We start from the raw sequence: 21803 nt of genomic DNA on the forward strand, positions 1-21803 counted from the left end.
TCAGTTTCACACTTTCTGTTGCTTATCGTTCAACAAATGAGCCACAGATTTTTCATGAATATTTCTCATAGTTATTCTTTGTGTAAAATATATCACATGCTTTCTTTCGATATGCCTTTATCATCAGCTGTTTCAGCCATTGCATATTGCCAGTCGTCCAATACTGTGTTGTGTAGTGCATTTTTTGGGTGTTTTCCTTTATGGTTGCAGTTTTGGTATGTTCTATACATGAATTAACTTCAAGAGAAGTATAGCCATTTTTGAACTCTATCTACCCATTTCTTATCAGTTGAAAGCGAAAGAACCTTGTATGAGCTTATATTCGTGATAATCTACCCAAAACAGAATTTTACTGTGCCACAGTATTCTGTTGAATCCATTTGAATGAAACACACAACACAGTGTGAAACAAAACTCTTCTGGAATTGTTTTCATGTAACAATATAACTACAAAAATCATTGATATCAGTGCCATCGGGGTGTACCAGAAAGACATTTTCTTCCTGATTCTATATGTTTACTGTGTCAAGTGCATTGTATTTCCAGAAGATGATCTCATCTGTGGTTTATGGATTAATGCAAAACAGACACTGAATTGGAAGACAGAGGTTGTGCACATTTGAAAAGGGATATGAATGAAAATTTGATCACAGAGCTTCATTACCTCTCCCATTGAGCAGATTGGTTGACACGAGATATCTGTGTAAGAATTGACGTGTACAAATTTAGTTTATATTAAATAAATTCATTAAACTGACAGTATCTGCATCTATGGCTGAATAGACTATATATCAAACAGTGGAGAGTCCAGGATGGAATTGTAGTAATAATAATATTATTATGAAACAGATAGAGTGCAACTCACCATATAAAGGAGATGCTGCATCAAACACCGGCACAACAAAAAGAACAGCTGTACACTTTAGCCTGTGTGAATCTGTGTGTGTTTTCCATTCCAGAAGAAGGCCTTTTGGCTGAAAACTAAAATATACAGCAGTCTTTTTCATGGTGCCTGTCTGCAACTCAGTGTTTCCTCTTTGGTGAGCAGCAATCTATCCTTTACATAATACAGCGTGTGTACCACGTAAGAAGGCACTGAGCACGAGACAGGCACATTTAAAACGAGAGTGGGAAATGAATTCATCTAACCAAATTGACATAATCTGCCTCTCTGAACATCAAGTGACCACTGATATAGATATGTTAGACATTTCAGGATTTAAGCTAGCTTCCTACTTCTGCAGAGTAGATATGGATGGAGGAGGAGTTGCCACATTTATCAAAAACTGCCATAAATTCAAGAACATTGACATTAATAAATTCTGTTTAGAGCAGCATCTAGAAGCATGTGCAACAGAAGTAGAGTTCCATAACAGATCCTGTATAATAATAACTATTTACCGAGCACCTGCAGGAAATTATAATCTATTTTTAGAACATCTAGAAGCTCTTTTGGATTATTTAACAGGAAGGAAGAAAGAAAGAAATTTTGATTGCTGGTGACTTTAATACAGATTTTCTAATGCAATCTTCCAGTAAACATTCACTGCAGTTAGTAATGTTGTCTTTCAATCTAACTCACACTGTAAACTTTCCAACTAGGATCACTAAATCCTCAAGGACAGCCATTGATAACATTTTTATAGACAAATCAAAGGAACAAAATCATATCATAAAACCTGTTATAAATGGACTATCAGATCATGACATGCAGCTCCTTGTTTTAGATGTAAATTCTAAGCAGATTATCAAGACTGCTAAATCTGAGTACAGGAGAGTAGTCAAGCAACCAAAAATTGAGTGTTTTAGGAAACTGCTCAAAGATATTAACTGAAAAGATGTTTATAGTGCTCATGACATGAATGAAAAATATAACACATTCATGAACAATGTCAGTACCATGTTTGAAAACTGTTTTCCTCTAAAAGTTACTCAAATTAAACATAAGTCTATAATAAAACCATGGATTACACAAGGAATAAAGATTTCCTGTAAGACAAAAAGGAAAATGTATCTGTTGACCAAGAATAGCTCCAGTGCTGATGATTTAGCTAAATACAAGGAATACTGTAAAACATTAAAAAAAGTAATTCAGACGTCTAAACAAATGCACTACGAGAAGAAGATAGCAATGTCAGGGAACAAAATAAAAGCAATATGGGATATAGTGAAAGAGCAGACTGGTAGAACCAGAAAGGAACAGGAGCAAATAGCACTAAGGGTAGATGACACATTAGTAACTGATGGGCATAGTGTGGCAAATCTATTTAACAAGCACTTTATATCCGTTACTGATAGAATGGGACTTTCAGGATCAGTAAATAATGCCCTTGAATATCTGAAACTAGCCTTCACAAATAGCTTCAAGCACATGAATATATCACTCACTTCACCAAAAGAAATAACGTCCATAATAAAATCTTTAAAAACAAAGCATTCTAGTGGGTACGATGAAATATCAACAAAGTTAATTAAGGCATGTTCTTGTGAGTTTAGTACAATTCTAAGTTACTTGTGTAACCAGTCAATTATAACTGGGGCATTTCCTGGCTGGCTAAAATATGCAGATGTTAAGCCTCTATTCAAGAAAGGGGATAAAGAGATACCATCAAACTACAGACCGATTTCACTTTTGCCAGCATTCTCAAAAATTTTAGAAAAAGTAATGTACAGGCAGCTGCTCAACCATCTGACCACAAATAACATATTATCAAGAACACAGTTTGGATTTCTGAAGGGTTCTGATATCAAAAAGGCTATTTACACCTACAGTGAAAATATACTTAATTCATTAAATAACAAATTACAAGCAGAAGGTATTTTCTGTGATTTGTCAAAGGCATTTGATTGTGTGAACCACAACATCCTTTTAAGTAAATTAGAATTCTATGGTGTCACGGGCAGTGCTGCAAAATGGTTCAAGTCATACCTCACTAACAGGAAACAAAGGGTGTCAGTGCAAGGGACTAGTGAATTAAGTCATCAGTCATCATCAGCATGGGAAGAAATTACATGTGGTGTCCCACAAGGATCCATCTTAGGGCCATTGCTTTTTCTTGTGTACATTAATGATCTCTCATCAGTTAGACTGCCAGAAGCAGAGTTCGTTTTGTTTGCAGATGACACAAGTATTGCAATAAATAGTATGTCAAGTGTAGTTCTAGAAAGATCTGCTAATGATATTTTCATGGATATTAATAAATGGTTTAAAGCCAACTCACTGACATTAAACTTTGAAAAGACTCACTATATGCAATTCAGAGCCTGTAAGAGGTTTCCACCCAGCATATGCATAAAATACGAAGAAGAGCAGATAGAAGAGGTTGACAGTCTTAAATTCCTGGGATTACAACTTGATAATAAATTCAGTTGGGAAGAGCACACCACAGAACTGCAGAAACGCCTTAACAAATCTGTATTTGCAATTCGAGTGTTAGCAGACATAGGCAACATAAAAATGAAAAAGCTTGCATACTTTGCCTACTTTCATTCCATAATGTCATATGGTATAATATTTTGGGGTAACTCTTCAAGTCAAACAAAAGTTTTCAGAGTCCAAAAGCGTGTAATACATATTATTTGTGGAGTAAATTTGCGGACGTCCTGTAGAAACCTCTTCAAAGAACTGGGTATACTAACTACTGCCTCTCAGTATATTTACTCATTAATGAAATTTGTCCTAAATAATATATCTCTTTTTCCAACAAACAGCTCAGTTCATACATACAATACCAGGAACAAAAATGATCTGCACAAGGACTTAAAAGCACTTACTTTAGTTCAAAAAGGGGTCCACTACTCAGGAACACTCATCTTCAATAATTTGCCAGTAGACATAAAAAATTTAGTTACAAATAAAGATCAGTTTAAAAGGAGCCTGAAAGACTTACTAATGGCCAACTCCTTCTACTCCATTGACGAATTTTTTAATAGAAACAAATGATGTATTGTATATATTCATACTATTAGTATTGTTATTTCAGCTTAAAAAGAAAAAAAAATGACATGTTCCACATCCACGAGGATCTCCTCAGCACAGATCTATGGAACGAAAACTAATCTAATCTAATCTAATCTGGAAGCAGACTAAGCTGTAGTAAAATGTCTTTCTTCATATTTAGAAACACACACACACACACACACACACACACACACACACACACACACACACACACACAAATTCACCTATGTTGTCCCTGGGTACTGAGATTGAACTGCAGTGAGTAGCAGCCGTGGCTGCATTGGGTTAGTGGCAGGTGCAGGAGAGATGTGGGTCATGGAGATAGAAAGGATAACAGGGAAAGGGTGGAGAAAAATGCAGTATTGCTGCCTGTAGCAGTGTGCATGGGATTTGGTGGGGATATGATATATGATGATGGTCTGCTAGGTGCAGCATCGGGAGGCTGTGTTGTGGGGAGAGGGGGGGGGGGGGAGAAGTGGAAAGGACTATTCAGGTCAGATTATGTAGTTTAACTTTTGCCTTCAGAGCCAGTAGATATGAAGAAACAGTAATCGCTGTACACATTGGGAGAAAAGAAGAAATGACGAGAATTGTTGGAATAATACTGTCGTTTTTTGTGACTAAATATGTCTTCCAATTAAAAGTGATATTTATTTAAGTAAGAGTACCATCCAGAAAGTTGTATTCATTTCCAAAAAAGGAACATAATAAATAATCTATGTTAACAGAAATCAATATTACACATTTGCATACATTGTTAAATACCTATATTTTGACAAGTACGCTAATTTTCTATTTGTGTGTATTCATATTTGCAGTTTTTGTATCTGGCTAACTTATTTATATTTGATGTTGTTATGGTTTTTATGCAACTAATTTATGTAGGTGGTGATCCTGATGTATACAAAAGGCAAATTGCAACCTTCAAAAGAATATTCAGCAAGCTGAACCCTGAAATACCTATGGTTTGTGTTTGTGGGAATCATGATGTTGGTGACCATCCTACAAAAGAAACAATGAAAATGTGAGTGCTATGTCATCAAATGAATTCTAATGGCTATGCATCATATAATGAAAAAAAGGTCTGATTTTATTTCCATTCACTGGAAAGAAGATTATGCAATGTGAAGCAACCACAAGCTGCAGTTATATCACGACATTTAATCAGAGTTATTGAAGGTATACTATGGGGTTGTTTTGTATTGTTTCTCTCAACATTTTTTCTTTGGGTTGCAGGTGCAGTGACTGTTTCTATAAAAAGGCTGCTAACTCGAAAAAATTATAAATTTTTTTTTATCATTGTGATTCGAAATTCAGTCAACATTATTTTTGCTGATATAAATTTATATTTTCCTTCACCAATATTACATTTCATTAAATGCAGCTAACTAAGAGGTGAACACACCTTTCCTGTAAAACTTAAATAAATGAAACATGAAGGAAGCCGTTATTAAGAAACAAAGAGCAGCTGCTGTGTGGCATCTTGAAGTGCATCTTCTTACATTCCTTGGCAGGCATAATAGTGACCAGCTTTGTGAGCCATAATAGATGAACTTCAGATGGCTGCAGCACATGCACGCTTCATATGAAAATTAGAAACACCATCCCAGAAGCAATCCTTGTAAAAGTAAAAATTAAATACATTAATAACTGCAGTGCATTAAAATACAAAACATGACTTACACATGAACATTTTCTTTCTTTCATCATTACAAACTCTAGCAATGGACAGGACAAAGCAACAAAAGCACAGTTAAATGCAACTCAGATATTATCTTTGTATGGCCAGAGATGCATAAATCCAGCACTTATTGTTGTAGTCCTGGAACCCTTCTATGCACATGTCATATATATCATTAGTTTTGACTTTTGTAAATCAGTGGGGACCTTAAGCCTTAATTTTGGTCTACTTTGTGTTAATTTATCATTAGAAGATCACTAACTTTGTACTTGAAAGCTTTTTTCCTTCGTCTAGCACATATCTGAATTGTCATTTAGCGTCTTCCATCACTTCACTGTGTCTTTTTTCAGTTGAATTAATAATATCTTCTTCTAACAATTTCATGATGTGATATCAGTCTGAGTGTGTATCTTAACTTCTATCAAAAGCTCAAGTGATGTTTTCAGAACACTTATGTGGTATGTTGACTGTCTGACACATTGAACTGATGGTACTACTTTATACCATTTGGTAGAGTTGTCAATACCAAGCATAGTCATGATTGAGGCTGAAATAGAGTTGATCCTCTCAATCTGTCCATTGGCTCTAGGGAGTCCTTTGTTATTAAAATATTTTCACTATTTTTTCTGTCCTGCAGTACTCCTCGAATTCATGAAAATTAAAGCAAGTCTGTCTATTGGTAATTACTTGGACTGAATTTCTAAAATTAGTTTTCTGTTACCCCAACTTACTAACTGCTGCTGATTTTGTTGTCTGTACAGGATACTGCCAGGTAAAGGTGTTAAATGCAACAGTGATATTTACAATACGGTTGTATCATTTGTGATTTGATCAAAGGGGTCCAATGAGATCTTTGTGATAAGTATTCTTCTGATCAAAAGTTTCTAGACACCTATTGGTGGAATTAAATATGGAGTATGTCTGTCCTTTGTTTTTATCACAGCTTGAACTCTGCTGGGGACACTTTCAGTGAGGAGTCTGAATGTCTGTGGAGGAATGGCGGCCCATTCATTCTCAAGATCCGAAACGAGATTATGTTGCAAGCTGAGGTATGGAATGAAGCTGACATTCTGATACATCCCAAAGATGTTCCATTGGGTTTGAGTTGGGACTTTGGGCAGGCCAGTATATTTGAGCAATGTTGTTGTCCACAAACCATTGTCTCACTGAAGCTACTTCATGACTGCATTCATTTTCAACCTGATTCAGACAGTCATCATATATGAACTGTTTTTCTACTGTACACGGTACACAGTGCTGTAAAATGTGTTCATATCCTTCTGCATTCAGTGTTTTCTCAAGTGCAATAAGAAGGCTGCACCCTAACCTTGAAAAACACATCAATACTGTAACACCATCTCCTCCTTACTTCAATATTGACACTACACATGACGACAGGTAATATTCTCCAGACATTAAACCCTTGCATCAGATTACCTCAGAGCATAGTGTGATTCATCACTCTAATAACTTACTTCCAGTCATCTACCATCTAGTGGCATTGCCCTTTACACAATCTCAAGCACTGCTATAGAATAGTGTGGCTTATGAGGAACAGCTTGACCTTTGTACCTTTTTTTACTCCCAATGTACAGTCAGTGTGTTAGATGAACTGTTGGTAGAACTTTGGAACTCACAAGTGATTCCTTCCACTGATTTAATGTGATTTTTTATAACCAATCTCTGCGATGCTGGACAGTCCCTGTCTGCCAGGTCTTACTTTAGCTGTGAGTGCTCCTTTGAATTTCCACTTCATAATCACATCACCAACCCTCGACTTGGACATCTTTTGAAAGGTTGAAATGCCCCTGATGGGTCTGTTACTCAGGTTACATCCAATGACTTGCTGTTCAGGTTTCTCTACTGACCACGCAATGCACCATGCCTGCTTCTATCCACCTCCCTTGACATTTAGTGGTCACTTCTGCATTACATAGGGGTGTCCAGATACTTTTGATCAGATAGTGTACATAGTGACCTTCTTTCTTTGAATAAGAGGTGAAGGAAACCTTCCATGTTTCCTGATTTCTTACTCAAAATTAAACATTGTACACAACTGGAGATTACTCTTTTCACCTTGTCAGTCAAATCAGCTATTTAAAAATTTGTTTTACTTCCTGTTGACTTTAAGTCCTTTCTCATGTGCAAATTTGATGATTTCACATTGCAAAGTGTGTGGAACTGCTAAGTCTACTTTCCGTCATTGAATCTATGGTTTTATACACAATACTCTGCAAACAATGGACAAAAAACAAAGTACCACTGGCATTCTTTTTAGACTTAAGTAAGGTCTTTGACAAACATAATGTTGGACAAGCTCAAAGTATATGGCATTAGAGGCACTGCACTAAAATGGTTCACATTGTACTTGACAACAGGAAACAGAAAACACAAATAAAGCATGAACTAAAAGAAAACCTCAGGGATAGATTTTAGCTCCAATCATCTTTCTCCTTTATATAAATGATTTGGATCTAATAATGAGTCAAAGACAAATACTTCGTTTGCAAGTAACACAAGTATCCTAGTTACAGGAAACACCCTAAATCAGCTACAAGCATGTGTAAATAAATCTACAGCATAGCTAAATACACTCCTGGAAATGGAAAAAAGAACACATTGACACCGGTGTGTCAGACCCACCATACTTGCTCCGGACACTGCGAGAGGGCTGTACAAGCAATGATCACACGCACGGCACAGCGGACACACCAGGAACCGCGGTGTTGGCCGTCGAATGGCGCTAGCTGTGCAGCATTTGTGCACCGCCGCCGTCAGTGTCAGCCAGTTTGCCGTGGCATACGGAGCTCCATCGCAGTCTTTAACACTGGTAGCATGCCGCGACAGCGTGGACGTGAACCGTATGTGCAGTTGACGGACTTTGAGCGAGGGCGTATAGTGGGCATGCGGGAGGCCGGGTGGACGTACCGCCGAATTGCTCAACACGTGGGGCGTGAGGTCTCCACAGTACATCGATGTTGTCACCAGTGGTCGGCGGAAGGTGCACGTGCCCGTCGACCTGGGACCGGACCGCAGCGATGCACGGATGCACGCCAAGACCATAGGATCCTATGCAGTGCCGTAGGGGACCGCACCGCCACTTCCCAGCAAATTAGGGACACTGTTGCTCCTGGGGTATCGGCGAGGACCATTCGCAACCGTCTCCATGAAGCTGGGCTACGGTCCCGCACACCGTTAGGCCGTCTTCCGCTCACGCCCCAACATCGTGCAGCCCGCCTCCAGTGGTGTCGCGACAGGCGTGAATGGAGGGACGAATGGAGACGTGTCGTCCTTAGCGATGAGAGTCGCTTCTGCCTTGGTGCCAATGATGGTCGTACGCGTGTTTGGCGCCGTGCAGGTGAGCGCCACAATCAGGACTGCATACGACCGAGGCACACAGGGCCAACACCCGGCATCATGGTGTGGGGAGCGATCTCCTACACTGGCCGTACACCACTGGTGATCGTTGAGGGGACACTGAATAGTGCACGGTACATCCAAACCGTCATCGAACCCATCGTTCTACCAGTCCTAGACCGGCAAGGGAACTTGCTGTTCCAACAGGACAATGCACGTCCGCATGTATCCCGTGCCACCCAACGTGCTCTAGAAGGTGTAAGTCAACTACCCTGGCCAGCAAGATCTCCTTATCTGTCCCCCATTGAGCATGTTTGGGACTGGATGAAGCGTCGTCTCACGCGGTCTGCACGTCCAGCACGAACGCTGGTCCAACTGAGGCGCCAGGTGGAAATGGCATGGCAAGCCGTTCCACAGGACTACATCCAGCATCTCTACGATCGTCTCCGTAGGAGAATAGCAGCCTGCATTGCTGCGAAAGGTGGATATACACTGTACTAGTGCTGACATTGTGCATGCTCTGTTGCCTGTGTCTATGTGCCTGTGGTTCTGTCAGTGTGATCATGTGATGTATCTGACCCCAGGAATGTGTCAATAAAGTTTCCCCTTCCTGGGACAATGAATTCACGGTGTTCTTATTTCAATTTCCAGGAGTGTAGATGGTTTGAGGGGAACAAACTACCAATAAACACCAAAAAACAACATTCCTAAATTTCTTTTTAAAAGGTGACAATGAATTCCAACAAAATTTCGTCTTCTTTGGAAACAAAGTTTTTAGGCACATGGCCTCAAAATAACTTTAAATGGCATACACATACAAACAAAATAACTGAAACACTGAATAAAATATGTTACAGTCTAAAATTGCTATTGTTACAGCAAGTTTTAACACTGACCAAAGTGCCTACTTTGCTCAGTTCTGTAGCATCCTACTGTATGGAATTGTATTCTGGGATACACTTAGTTCAGTCATTTTCCTAAACCGGAGAAGAACTGTATTAGCAGTGCAACATGCTTTAAGTATGTTAGACAGAAATTAAAACTTCCGCAGTAAACATTGGTTTGTAAATTTACAGTAGTCTTCCACATAAGGTAAAAATAATATCATCATTCACACTGTTTTGTAAAACCCTAAGGACATTCATATTAGATTACTGCTTCTATTCAGTAGCAGAATTTTTAGAACATTTTAGATACAAGAGACTTGAAACAAGACAGTGCAGCTACTGCAAATAGTGCAAGCTCTTTTGTAGGTATGGCTAAAATTTATGTATCTATTGAAAGAATACTGTATTTTTACTGTGTTGTGTTACTGTTTTGTTTTGTGTTTGTTCTTTCAATCTGGAAAGATTTTTTGCATGAATAAATAAATAAATAAACTTGGAAAAACTTCCATATTGCATTAAACAGTTTTCATAAGGTCATTCTCTGAGAAGGATCTTGATTGCCGTGAAACCATAGTGCTTCTCTACTCTTGGACCTTCCTCATTCTAGCTATTAAACTATCAGCAAAAGCATGCAGTTGATTTACACAGTGACTTACAGCATCTATATGTTTCATCTGAGAACCAAATAGGTGTTTAGTGGTGTAAATACTGTCTGGGACTAAAGCCCGTCTTGGTGTTCTTAGCGACAGGTGTTTCTTATCCATGTTCTTTTGCAATGCAGCACAAACCGTTACAATTTTAAAATGTATTCCTAAAGAACACACTGAGAATTTCGTTAAAGCATTAACAATAGCCAAGGATTCAAGCTCATAACTACTGCATTTCTTGTCTTGAAATGGTGTTTTCTCCTCATGTAAGAGACTATTGGTATGTGGAACTTGTCATTGTGTGGAGCTTTTCTAATAACACAGCTCCACTGCTTTGTTTGCTTACATGTATGTAGTGCAGTTTGAATGTTCACCTCTGCTCTTCCTAAAACTTACATTCCTGATTATTCCTCAGAAAATCACTCAGAGGTGTGGCAGTTATATAGAGTAATTTGAGGTAAACTTTCTAAAATAGCCTGTTAGTTCCAGGAAACTTTGTTTCGCTGCAATATGGAAAATTTTGAACAGATTGAAAGTTTATCTGTGAAGTACTACTCTAGCATTGTGGTAGTGAATTCTATAGTTCATCTCATAATATGAACCACACTTTACATTAGGATTTTGTTCCTTTGCTTAGCTCTTTGCAGTAAACAGTCCACAATGATTTTTGTTTATTTGTTATCGTTTCCCCATTTGCCACAGGGAGAACTGCTCATTTTTTCTTTATAGAAGAATTTCAAGCAGCTGCCTTCTTATATCAATCACTGTACTCCTTGGCTCCTACACATTTTAATAAATTCAGCAGTGAACTCTCTAGAGCACTGGTGTGTTTCTGCCATTTTAAAATTTATTGTGCACAACAGATGAGAAACATTAGACTAAACAAACAGGTGACTCAAACACATTTTGCATACCAGATTTGCAGTGATCTCCTGCCCACTCCCTACAATTTGTGTGTGCAGATGTGGTTTGTGCCCATAAAGTTGAGCAATTTTATTCAAATCTCCAACTCCAATTTCCAGGTTTTCGTACATCTGATATCTGCAAAAAATCTCCTGTCCACATGCAATGATCTGTCTGCACAGATGTCATGAGCACAGGCAGATTGTTGTTTGTGGATGGGCCCTAATTGTTTATTTCATATCTTAAAGTTCTTCATGCCAGACAAATGCATACTGGTCCACTGCACTGCTCAACAGCAATGAAAAGTTTCCTAATCTCTCTACAGCTTTGATAAAGCTCGGTGAAAGGATTTTATCTGTGCTGTCATAATTGTCCGTTTTTATGTAATCCTCTTCTTCTTGAGATAACAGGTTGTACTGGGAAGCCTTAATAATGAATGGTTCTCTGTTGCTATAAATAGCATCATGATCATGTAGATGTCTTCATTGGTACAGTTCCCCATTTACATCTTCATCAAAAGTTCTCTCTTTTTGCGAATATAGTTCTGCCTACACAAACCACTTGTATTTACTATCATTGCAATGTAGGTCCTTGACACAATGTTAAAAGACTAACTTAGCTGTAGGTAGGCATGATAAATTACAGTTCAGCAGTAAAAACTTCAGTGGGCTAATTTATTAATCATAGACTGATCAGATTTAATCATTGACTTAGCACAGTTTTTTTAATGATTATTTGGATGTGCTCAATACCCTGATAACAGGTCTCCCATCTCTACATACATAAGCACCTTAAAAAGCAGTTACTAAGTTTACTTCCCTAAGAATTCCACTAAAATTACACAATATTGCTGTTAGACATCATCCATTGAGTTTTGCTTACGTTCATTCACCGCAATTCAGTATCAATGGAAAAAATTACACAAAGTGTTCTCATTATAATATTAATATGCCGTTGCAAAACTGTTGTCCAGAAGTGATATACATTATTTGAAAAATTACTGTGCTTGTGATGCACATCACAAATTTTTGCAAAAAATGAAAATTAAAAAAAAGAAGTGGTCCATTAATAAATAGTATGTGGGGCACCGTAATAGTATGTCACTTAAATGTCCATTCACTTTGATTTCCACAGCTGGTCTTCATGCAGTATAAGCAAGCCAATGTGTAGTGTAGCAATGTGGGGCTCTTGCCTACGTCCAGGTAATTTGTTAGAACTACAGGTATGAAACTTTGTTACGTAATAGGTAAAAGTAAACTCATGATTAATTAAATCACTTTTCAAATTAAATTTATACAAATCCTTGCTCTTACACAGAGTTTGTTTAGTTGACTGCAAATGGCATCCATGAGTACTTCAGTGCAACATAGTTTGACTCTTTGGAACTATGTGCAATATTACCAATGTTTTTTTTTTTTTTTTTTACAAGGAACAGAAAATATATTACAAATATTTATGGACTTTATCAAGGCATGTAAGACAATAACATTACAATTTGCAATACAAATTTATAACTCACTTCACTGAACCCTAACAGTAATTTTTGATCAAATATATATTATGCAAACTTGCTATCGATATAGCACTGTCAGTGAATATGAACTGGAGAGGTTTGTGAATTACCATGAAAGTAAATCAGCTGTCAGTAGCAGACCTAATGGAAACACTACAAACCAGAAAATAGCCAACAGATGTCACAGTATAACTTGTTGGAGCCAACAACTCTCTATCACAACCATGCCTCATCTCTTTTTCTATTGTATTATTAGCTCTTATAGCATTTAAATTTGTGAACTTACATTTTATAAACATAGCCTGATTTGCAACTGAGATGGAGAGAGAATATCTGCAATATTCCAGCCAATCTGGTACTTTAGATGGGTGAAAACTGGTGAACTGATCTGTATTGCTAAATTACTAACACAGTGAATGTGCACATGATAAATAAGTAGATTTATTCATCTCATAACGTACAACATTAAATCATTATTGATTTGATGTATTGGAGACATATCAGGATTTTTGCATTATTTCGTATACATTTCTGAGATACTGTTACAGAGTTGGATACTATAGAATCCAATCTACTAAAGTAAATATAAAATTTCCTTGTTCAAACTGTAAAATTGTCCTCAAAGGATTCTTCAATAGAATAACAACATTTTTCCACCTGACAGGTATAGACTAATTATTTCAGTGAATCTAACTCCATGTTAAATATATTACTGCCTTCTATTTTATTGTAAATTTTTAATCTCACATACTCTGGTGTTTGGATGTAGAGTTTCAAATGGTGTTTTGGGACTTCAAAATTCTCTCTGTAGCGAGTGCTGTAGTTGTGGTCGAAACGGAGAGTTAACTGTATGTTATATGAGAACAACAGTACCTCATATATGTAAAGGGAAGGAGGAGACACTAGTTTTAGATTTTTTAACAGTGGTTGACATGATGCCCATTGTTTGGAAACAAACATGTTTGTAATTTTTTTGTAATATTTTCTCCAGAAGATCCTGCACACTGATTAACTGACTTAGGGCAAGAGTGATAGACTGTCTTTCTGATTTCTGCTTGTGCCACCTAACAAAATATACAGTTCAAAAGCTAGGCTGTTAAGTTTGTTTGCTCTGCCGTCTATGTGCACCTTCCAGTTTAAATTTGTATCGGTATTTTGGCCTTTGCACTACACATGGTTTGCTTCTGTGACATCCTGATCATTGCATGTTACCTTTATTTCCCTTTGTTCTAACAATTTAGCTTCAAATTGCATCATTTTGGTATTAGTTACATTAAGTTTCACTCCATTTTGATGGAAACAAGATTAAAGTTTCTCTAAAGAATGTATGACACTTTCCGGAATTCTTTCAGGCACCTCATTTTCATTTACACTGAGGTGACAAAAGTCATGGGATAGTGATATGCACATGTACAAATGGCATTAGTATTGTGTACGTAAGGTATAAAAGAGTGCTGCGGTGGCGGAGCTATCATTTGTGCTCAGCTGATTCATGTAAAAAGGTTTCCGACTAGATTATGGCTGTACGACGGGAATGAACAAACTTTGAATGTGGAATGGTGGTTAGGTGCATGGAACATTCCATTTCAAAAATAATTAGGGAATTCAATATTTCATGATCCACAGTGTCAAGAGTGTGCCAACTATACCACATTTCAGGCATTACTTCTCACACGGTCAGTGCAGTGGCTGACGGCCTTCCCTTAACAACCAAGAGCAGCAGTGTTTGTGTAGAGTTGTCAGTACTAACAGACAACCAGCACTGTGTGAAATAACCACAGAAACCATAGTGGAACATATGACAAACATATCCATTAGGGCAATGCAATGAAATTGGCTGTTAATGGGCTATGGTAGCAGACGACTGATGCGAGTGCCTTTGCTAACAGCATGACGTCACCTGCAGCACCTCTCCTCGGGTTGTGACCATAGCGGTTGGGCCCTAGACATCCAGAAACCTGTGGCCTGGTCAGATGAGTCCCAGTTTCAGTTGGTAAGAGCTGATAGTATTTGATCGTGGTGCAGACCCCACAGAGCCATGGAGCAAGTTGTCAACAATGCACTGTGCATGCTGGTAGTGGCTCCTTAATGGTGTGGGCTGTGTTTACATGGAATGGACTGGGTTCTCTGGATGTTTGGCTGCTTGAACACTTATGTTTGGCCATTCATGGACTTCATGTTCTCAAACAAAAGTGGAATTTTTATGGATGATAATGTTCTATGTCACTGGGCCACAATTGGTAGTGAGTGGTTTCAAGAACATTCAGCAGGGGACAGAAAAGGACACCAGGTGCACTCCGTGTGTATGTTTGGGGGCCCCATTCAGCATGTTGAAGAGGCTATTCTGGCAGGCATTGAGGGGACAGGATGCAACCAGCTACAGATTGTGGTGCATGATGGGACAAATGATGCCTGTTGTCTGGGCTCCTAGATCATAGTTGATTTATTCCAGTGACTGTCAGAGAAGGTTGAGGCCAGCTTTATGCATGGAGTTTCAACAAAGTTCACAAATTGCCCAGAACTGATCATGGCCTTTATTCTGAGTAGAATGGAAGGATTGAACCAGAGACTTCGAAGATTCTGTGACAAACTAGGCTGCTACTTCCCGGACTTGCCCAATAGGCTTGAGAACTGTAGGGTTCCCCGAAATAGGTCAGGTGTGCACTACACTACTCAACTAGCAGACAGTGTGTTGGGGGCACACTAGGTTTTTTTTTAGATTAGGCAACTCTCCACTCAATCCAGATAATGATAGCTGTAGGAAACCCAGACATATCAGTGTAAGAGCGAAAGAAATGCCTGCCACAGGTGAGAGTATTAAAATCCTAATGGCATACTGCTGAAGCATTCACAACAAAGTGCCAGAGTTTGAAGTGCTCATGAAAAACGATGAAGCTCACATAATACTAGGTACAGAAAGCTGGTTGAAACCTGAAATTGATAATAGTGAGATTTTTGGGGAAAATTTAAGCGTATATTGGAAGGAGAGGCAAATGGGAAATGGAGGAGGTGTATTTGTCATAGTAGACAAGAAACTCAAATCCACTGAAGTAGAAATTGAAGCTGCATGAGAGATTATTTGGGCAAGATTCAGTACGAGGGGTGGGCATAAACTGACAGTTGGATTTTTCTATTGTCCACCAGACTCATCTCCTGATGTAACTGAAAACTTTAGAGAAAGCCTCAGTTCACTTGTACCTAAGTTCTTCAATCATGCTTTAATCATTAGTGGAGACCGAAATCATCCAGCAGTTACTGGGGAAAATTACAGTTTTATTAGTGTGGGCGTGATTAGATATCCTGTGAAACTTTACTAAATGTCTTCTCGGAAAACTATCTAGAATAGATAGTTAGGAACCCCACTCATATATCGGATCTAATGGCAACAAACAGATCAGATCTTTTTCAGGATGTCAACATCAAAACTGGTGTCAATGACCATGACATGGTTGTGGCAACAATGATTACCAAAGTACAAAGGACAACTAAGCCAATGAGAATGATATATATGTTCAGTAACCTAGATAAGAAATAAATAGTATTTTATCTCAATAAGGAACTTGAAACTTTCAGCACAAGACTGGAGCATGTAGAGGAACTCTGGCTCAGGTTTAAAAGAATAGTTGACCATGCACTGGATAGTTATGTACCTAGTGGAACATTTCATAATGGTAGGGAATCTCCACGGTATACAGTCACTGTAAAGAAACTTCTAAAGATAGAGATTATTGCATAATAGGTATAAAACAAAACATAGTGCTATAGATAGAGAGATGCTGAATGAAATGCATTTGGCTGTCAAGAGAGCAATGCGTGATGCCTTCAATGACTGTTGCAGCAGAATATTGTCAAGTATTTTTTCACAGAACCAAGGCACCAAGTTAGTGCCCAGTCCCTGGCGAATGAGACAGGAACTGAAATTGAGGTAGAAATGCAAAAGCTGAAATGTTCAACTCCATTTTCAAATGTTCCTTTGCAAAGGAAAACCCAGGAAAAGTGTCCTAATTTAATCCTCGTACCACTGAAAAAATGTCTGAAATAAGTATTTGTGTCAGTGGTGTTCAGAAACAGCTGAAACTGTTAAAATTGAATGAAGTTCCAGGCCCTGTTGGAATCCCTGTCAGATTCTATACTGAGTTTTCGGCTGAGTTAGCCCCTCTTCTAACTCTAATCTGTCATAGATCCCTAAAAATAAAAAAAAAACCATGCCAGTTCTTGGAAAAAGGCACAGGTCTTACCCGCCTACAAGAAGAGTAGTAGAAGTGACTCACAAAACTACTGTCCAATATCACTGACATTGATTTGTTGCAGAATTCTAGAACATATTCTGAGCTCAAACATAATGAAGTGTCTTGAACAGAATTACCTTCTCAATGCCAACCAGCAAACAATACAATACAATACAACTCGCATTTTTCTCACATGATGTACTGAAAGTTTTGGATCAAGGCAACCAGGTAGATGCAGTATTTCTTGATTTCCGAAAAGCATTCGACTCAGTACCACACCTACACTTATTGTCAAAAGTACAATCATATGGGATATCAAGTGAAATTTGTGACTGGATTCGGGACTTTTTGGTAGGGAGGACACACATGTTATCTTGGATGGAAAGTCATTGTCAGATGTAGAGGTAACTTTGTGTGTGCCCCAGGGAAACATGTTAGTACCCTTGTTCATATTGTATGTTATTAACCTTGCAGACAATATTAACAGTGAAATCAGGTTTTTTGCAGATGATGCGGTTATTTGTAATGAAGTACTATCTTAATGAAACTGCATAAATATTCAGTCAGATCTTGATAAGATTTCAAAGTAGCACAAAGACTGGCAACTTCCTGTAAATGTACAGAAATGTAAAGTTTTGTGCTTCACAAAACGAAAAAATTTCATATCCTCTGACTATAATGTCAGTGAGTCACTGTTTGAATCGGCCAACTCACACAAAAACTGGGGTGTAACACTTTGTAGGGATATGAAATGGAATGATCACTTAGATTCGATTGTGGGTAAGGCGTGTGGTATAGACTTTGATTTATTGGCAGAATACTGGGGAAGTGCAATCAGTCTACAAAGGAGATTGCTTACAAATCACACCTGTGACCATTTCTAGAATATTGTTCAAATGCGTGGTACCCGTACCATGTACCAAATAGGACTAACGGGGCATATTGAACACATACAGAGAAGGGCAGCATGAATAGTCACAGGTTTGTTTAATCCATGGAAGAATGTCACAGAGATGCTGAAGGAACTTAACTGGAACACTCTTGATGATAGACGTAAACTACCCCGAGAAAGTCTCTTAACAAAGTTTCAAGAACCAGCTTTAAATGATTACTCTAGGAATATACTACAATCTCCTACGTATTGCTCACATAGGGATCATGAGGATAAGATTAGAATAATTACTGCATGCACAGAGGCACTCAGTCAGTCATTCTACCTGCACTCCATACATGAATGGAACAAGAAGAAACCCTGAAATTGGTACAGTGGGACGTACTCTCTGCCATGCACCTCGCAGTGGTTTGTAGAGTATAGATGTAGGCATAGGAGCAGCATGGCCCAGTATTTCTGCAGGGGACTTCCAATGACTTGTTGAGTCCATGCCACACTGCGTTGCTGCACTACTTCAGGCAGAAGGATGTCCAACATGATAGTAGGAGGTATCCCATGACTTTTATCACCTCAGTGTAGAACTGATGTATCGTCAGCAAATAAAACTGAATCAGCATTAGTAGCAAATGGTAGGTCATTTATGTAGATAACTAACAGGTAGGGGATCAATATTGAACCATGCGGGTCTCCTTGACCAATTGTTTTCCAGTTTGAGGAGTAATTTCTTGAATTTGAATTTATAATTACTCTCTGTTTCCTATCTGTTAAGTAAGAGGTGAACTATTGTAAAGTAGTGCCTCTGGTTTTGTGTATATGGTATTTGAGTAGAAGTAAGGAATGGTTCATTGAATCGAAAGCTTTTGTCAGATCACAGAATATTCCTGTGACCTTGCTATCTTTATCTATTGAGGAGTGTATCTTTTGAATAAACTAATTGATTGGATTTACAGTGCTTTTCCCTTGTTTGAATTCAAACGGTTTAAAAAAAAAATGTCATTTACACTAAGAAATTTTTGAATTTGTTGAGCTGCAATATTTTCAAACACTTTAGAAAGTACTGGCAGAAGAGAAATAGGTTGGTAATTCCCATATCTTCTGTCGATCCATTTTGGAATTGTGGTTTTATCTCAGCATATATTAACACATTTGGAAAACATCCCTGCTCAAAAGATTGGTTTATGATAACTGACAGTGTTTGTCAGATGATATTATACATTATCTTGATTACAGATGTGGGTATTTCATCCCACCCTGATGAGGTTTTGTTTTTTAAAGACAAATTTCATTTTCCACATCCCTTTGGGTGGTTTTTTAAATTATTTGAAAGATGTGTTTGGATTGTTTTCCCAGCTACATTTAAGAACAGCGTTTACTGCAGTGTCATTTTCAAATTTAATGTTCGAAATCTCAATTTTAACTTTGGCTCCTAATTCTGGCCAAACAACTGACCACATTGCTTTTGACATGTTACTGTGTTGGAGGATGAAAGTATTGTAGGCCATATTTTTAGCTGCAGCTACGAATTTCCTGCAACTTTATAGCATTTGACATACATAACAGAATCTGGATTACTGTTAGATTTTAACCCATTGTGGAGTTTCCTTTTGTTGGCACTAGAAATTTTTATTCTTAGGATAATCCACTTAAGTTTACTGTTTACTTTCTTTTGCCAAGATCTAGAGATCCCAGTTACAGGTTGCCTATGCAATGGCCTCCAGGGGCAACAAATATTTGATTTTCAGTTTTTCATGTAATTATTCGCCAAACTTAAAAATTTAAAATGCTGTCATAATCTGCTCATTGAGAAGTATACTCCTATGTTAAAGGTTTGACATGGTAAGACAAGTACTGCAGTTAGAGTCTTGAGGCAGTGCAACTCACTGTGAGCAAAAACCTGACTATATTCATCCAGTATTTGAGAATGAGAGCACTTAATAACTTCCAACAAACTTTACACATAACTTTAGACTTTTATGATACTTTTTCTCACTGACACCCCATGCAAAATGGTAAAAGGAAAATTTTTTACCCCTTATTACATTTTTACTGTTCGTGCAGGAAAACTGCTACATCAGACATAACGTTTTAATTTACTAGATTAGATTAGATGTACTTTTCGTTCCAATTGGTCCATAGCAAGGAGATCCACTGGGATGTGAAACATGTCAGAAAACAAGAATACACAGTAAATATTTACAAAATAAAATATGATGCGCAGTTTGGGAGATATGATGTCATAAACATTGAGATGTGTGAAAACCTATCTTTTACACAATTTACCCAGACCATACCATCCAGTGTATCATAATGTGAGTACATAATGACTTCCACAAACTTTAAACATAATTTCAAACCTTTTCTGGACATTTTCTCACTTATATGCTGAACACCAAATATTTAACACACTAACTCATTTGTAAAGTAATCACAACTTCAAAGCTGTTTCATACAATGAAGTTTGATTCTTTAAGGAACTGGAGTTTACTGTCATAAAATGCTTTCAGTGTTGTCAAAACTGACTTGCAGTTCTCCAGCTTTGACACTAGAAGCAGTAAGGTATGGAGTAAAATGGCTGTCAGCTTTGTGTGAGTAATATTTGTGTTTTTTATTTCTCAAGTTTGTATCGGTTGGTTAATAAGTTCGTCGTTTTGGACTGCAGAGATAAGATTATACTAAGTGCAGGGTGCACAGAGGCATTTAAGCAGTCATTCTTCCCATGCTCCATACCTCATTGGAACAGGCAGGGACCATAACATGTGGTACAATGATAAATACCCTCTGCCATGCACTTCACAATGGTTTGTAGATTATTTGTGTAGATGTAGAGTAACAGATCTTTTTATACTGATGCTAGTGATCCAACCCAGGTTTACATGGGTGTCACTAAACATCTACGGCAGGAACAACTTGTCTTGTGTAGCGGTAACTTTGTTTATGGGCCACTGCATAAAATTATGATTCATATTCAGAGAGCATCATTAGGTGACTGAATTCACCACATTCATATTTAAGTAGCACATGAAAGGAAAGTTCTCAGGAGACATCAATGTTATCCGTTCCATATTTCATTAGAGTGACATCTTGTGGCAATGATGGGACCTGCAGGCTACTGCACTGCCCTGTCTGTCCACCTACAGCTCCAGTCTCCAGTTCAGTGCAAGGTACAGCCCTGACACCATTGCTAGTGCAGCATGATACATTTCCTATGAGACCTTTTGCCGCATTTCACTACACACCTCTTAAACAATAACTTTACACCAAAAAAGCTGTTTTTATCAGCTTAATATCTAATACAATATCATTGAGGAAGTTCAACAGTAACATGTACCAGCCTTCTGGCAGCAGTACTTTGCACTGGTGTGATGCTGCAGCTGGATGGATCAAGGCATCTTATATACTCCAGAATCCAAAACAGTGGTACTTCCTGAGGCAAATGGTAGATCCTATAAAAATCCGACGTGTGCCCTCTGCATTTGATTGCATGTTGCATGTAGAGAAGAAAACTGTGCTGACAATGGCAAGGGTGCTCTGTGGGCTCAGAGACAGCCATAAAGTTGCCCAGCTGCAGTGCCAAGTTAGCACAAGCTACTGCTAGGGACTGTAAGTACTTGCTGTTACATGCTGATAATCATAACGAAATTATATCAGAATTCATTAGAGACACAGCAAATATCAAAACATAAAATTAAACAAACTTTCAGAGAAAATGTCACTCCATGGAAAAAATAAGAGT

General features: G+C 38.0%; 1 protein-coding gene across 3 annotated transcripts in view; it reads left to right on the forward strand.

The window, feature by feature from the left end:
• LOC126194969 (serine/threonine-protein phosphatase CPPED1-like) overlaps positions 1 to 21803 on the forward strand; it is a 94460-nt gene that overhangs the window by 57574 nt on the left and 15083 nt on the right. For all 3 annotated transcript variants that reach the window (XM_049933362.1, XM_049933363.1, XM_049933364.1), the window contains exon 4: positions 4847 to 4985. In XM_049933362.1, coding sequence (XP_049789319.1) covers positions 4847 to 4985 — 139 coding nt within the window. The remainder of the gene's footprint in view (positions 1 to 4846; positions 4986 to 21803) is intronic.

Source organism: Schistocerca nitens, chromosome 7 (genome assembly GCF_023898315.1).
Source record: "Schistocerca nitens isolate TAMUIC-IGC-003100 chromosome 7, iqSchNite1.1, whole genome shotgun sequence".
Taxonomy (NCBI): Eukaryota; Metazoa; Arthropoda; class Insecta; order Orthoptera; family Acrididae; genus Schistocerca; species Schistocerca nitens.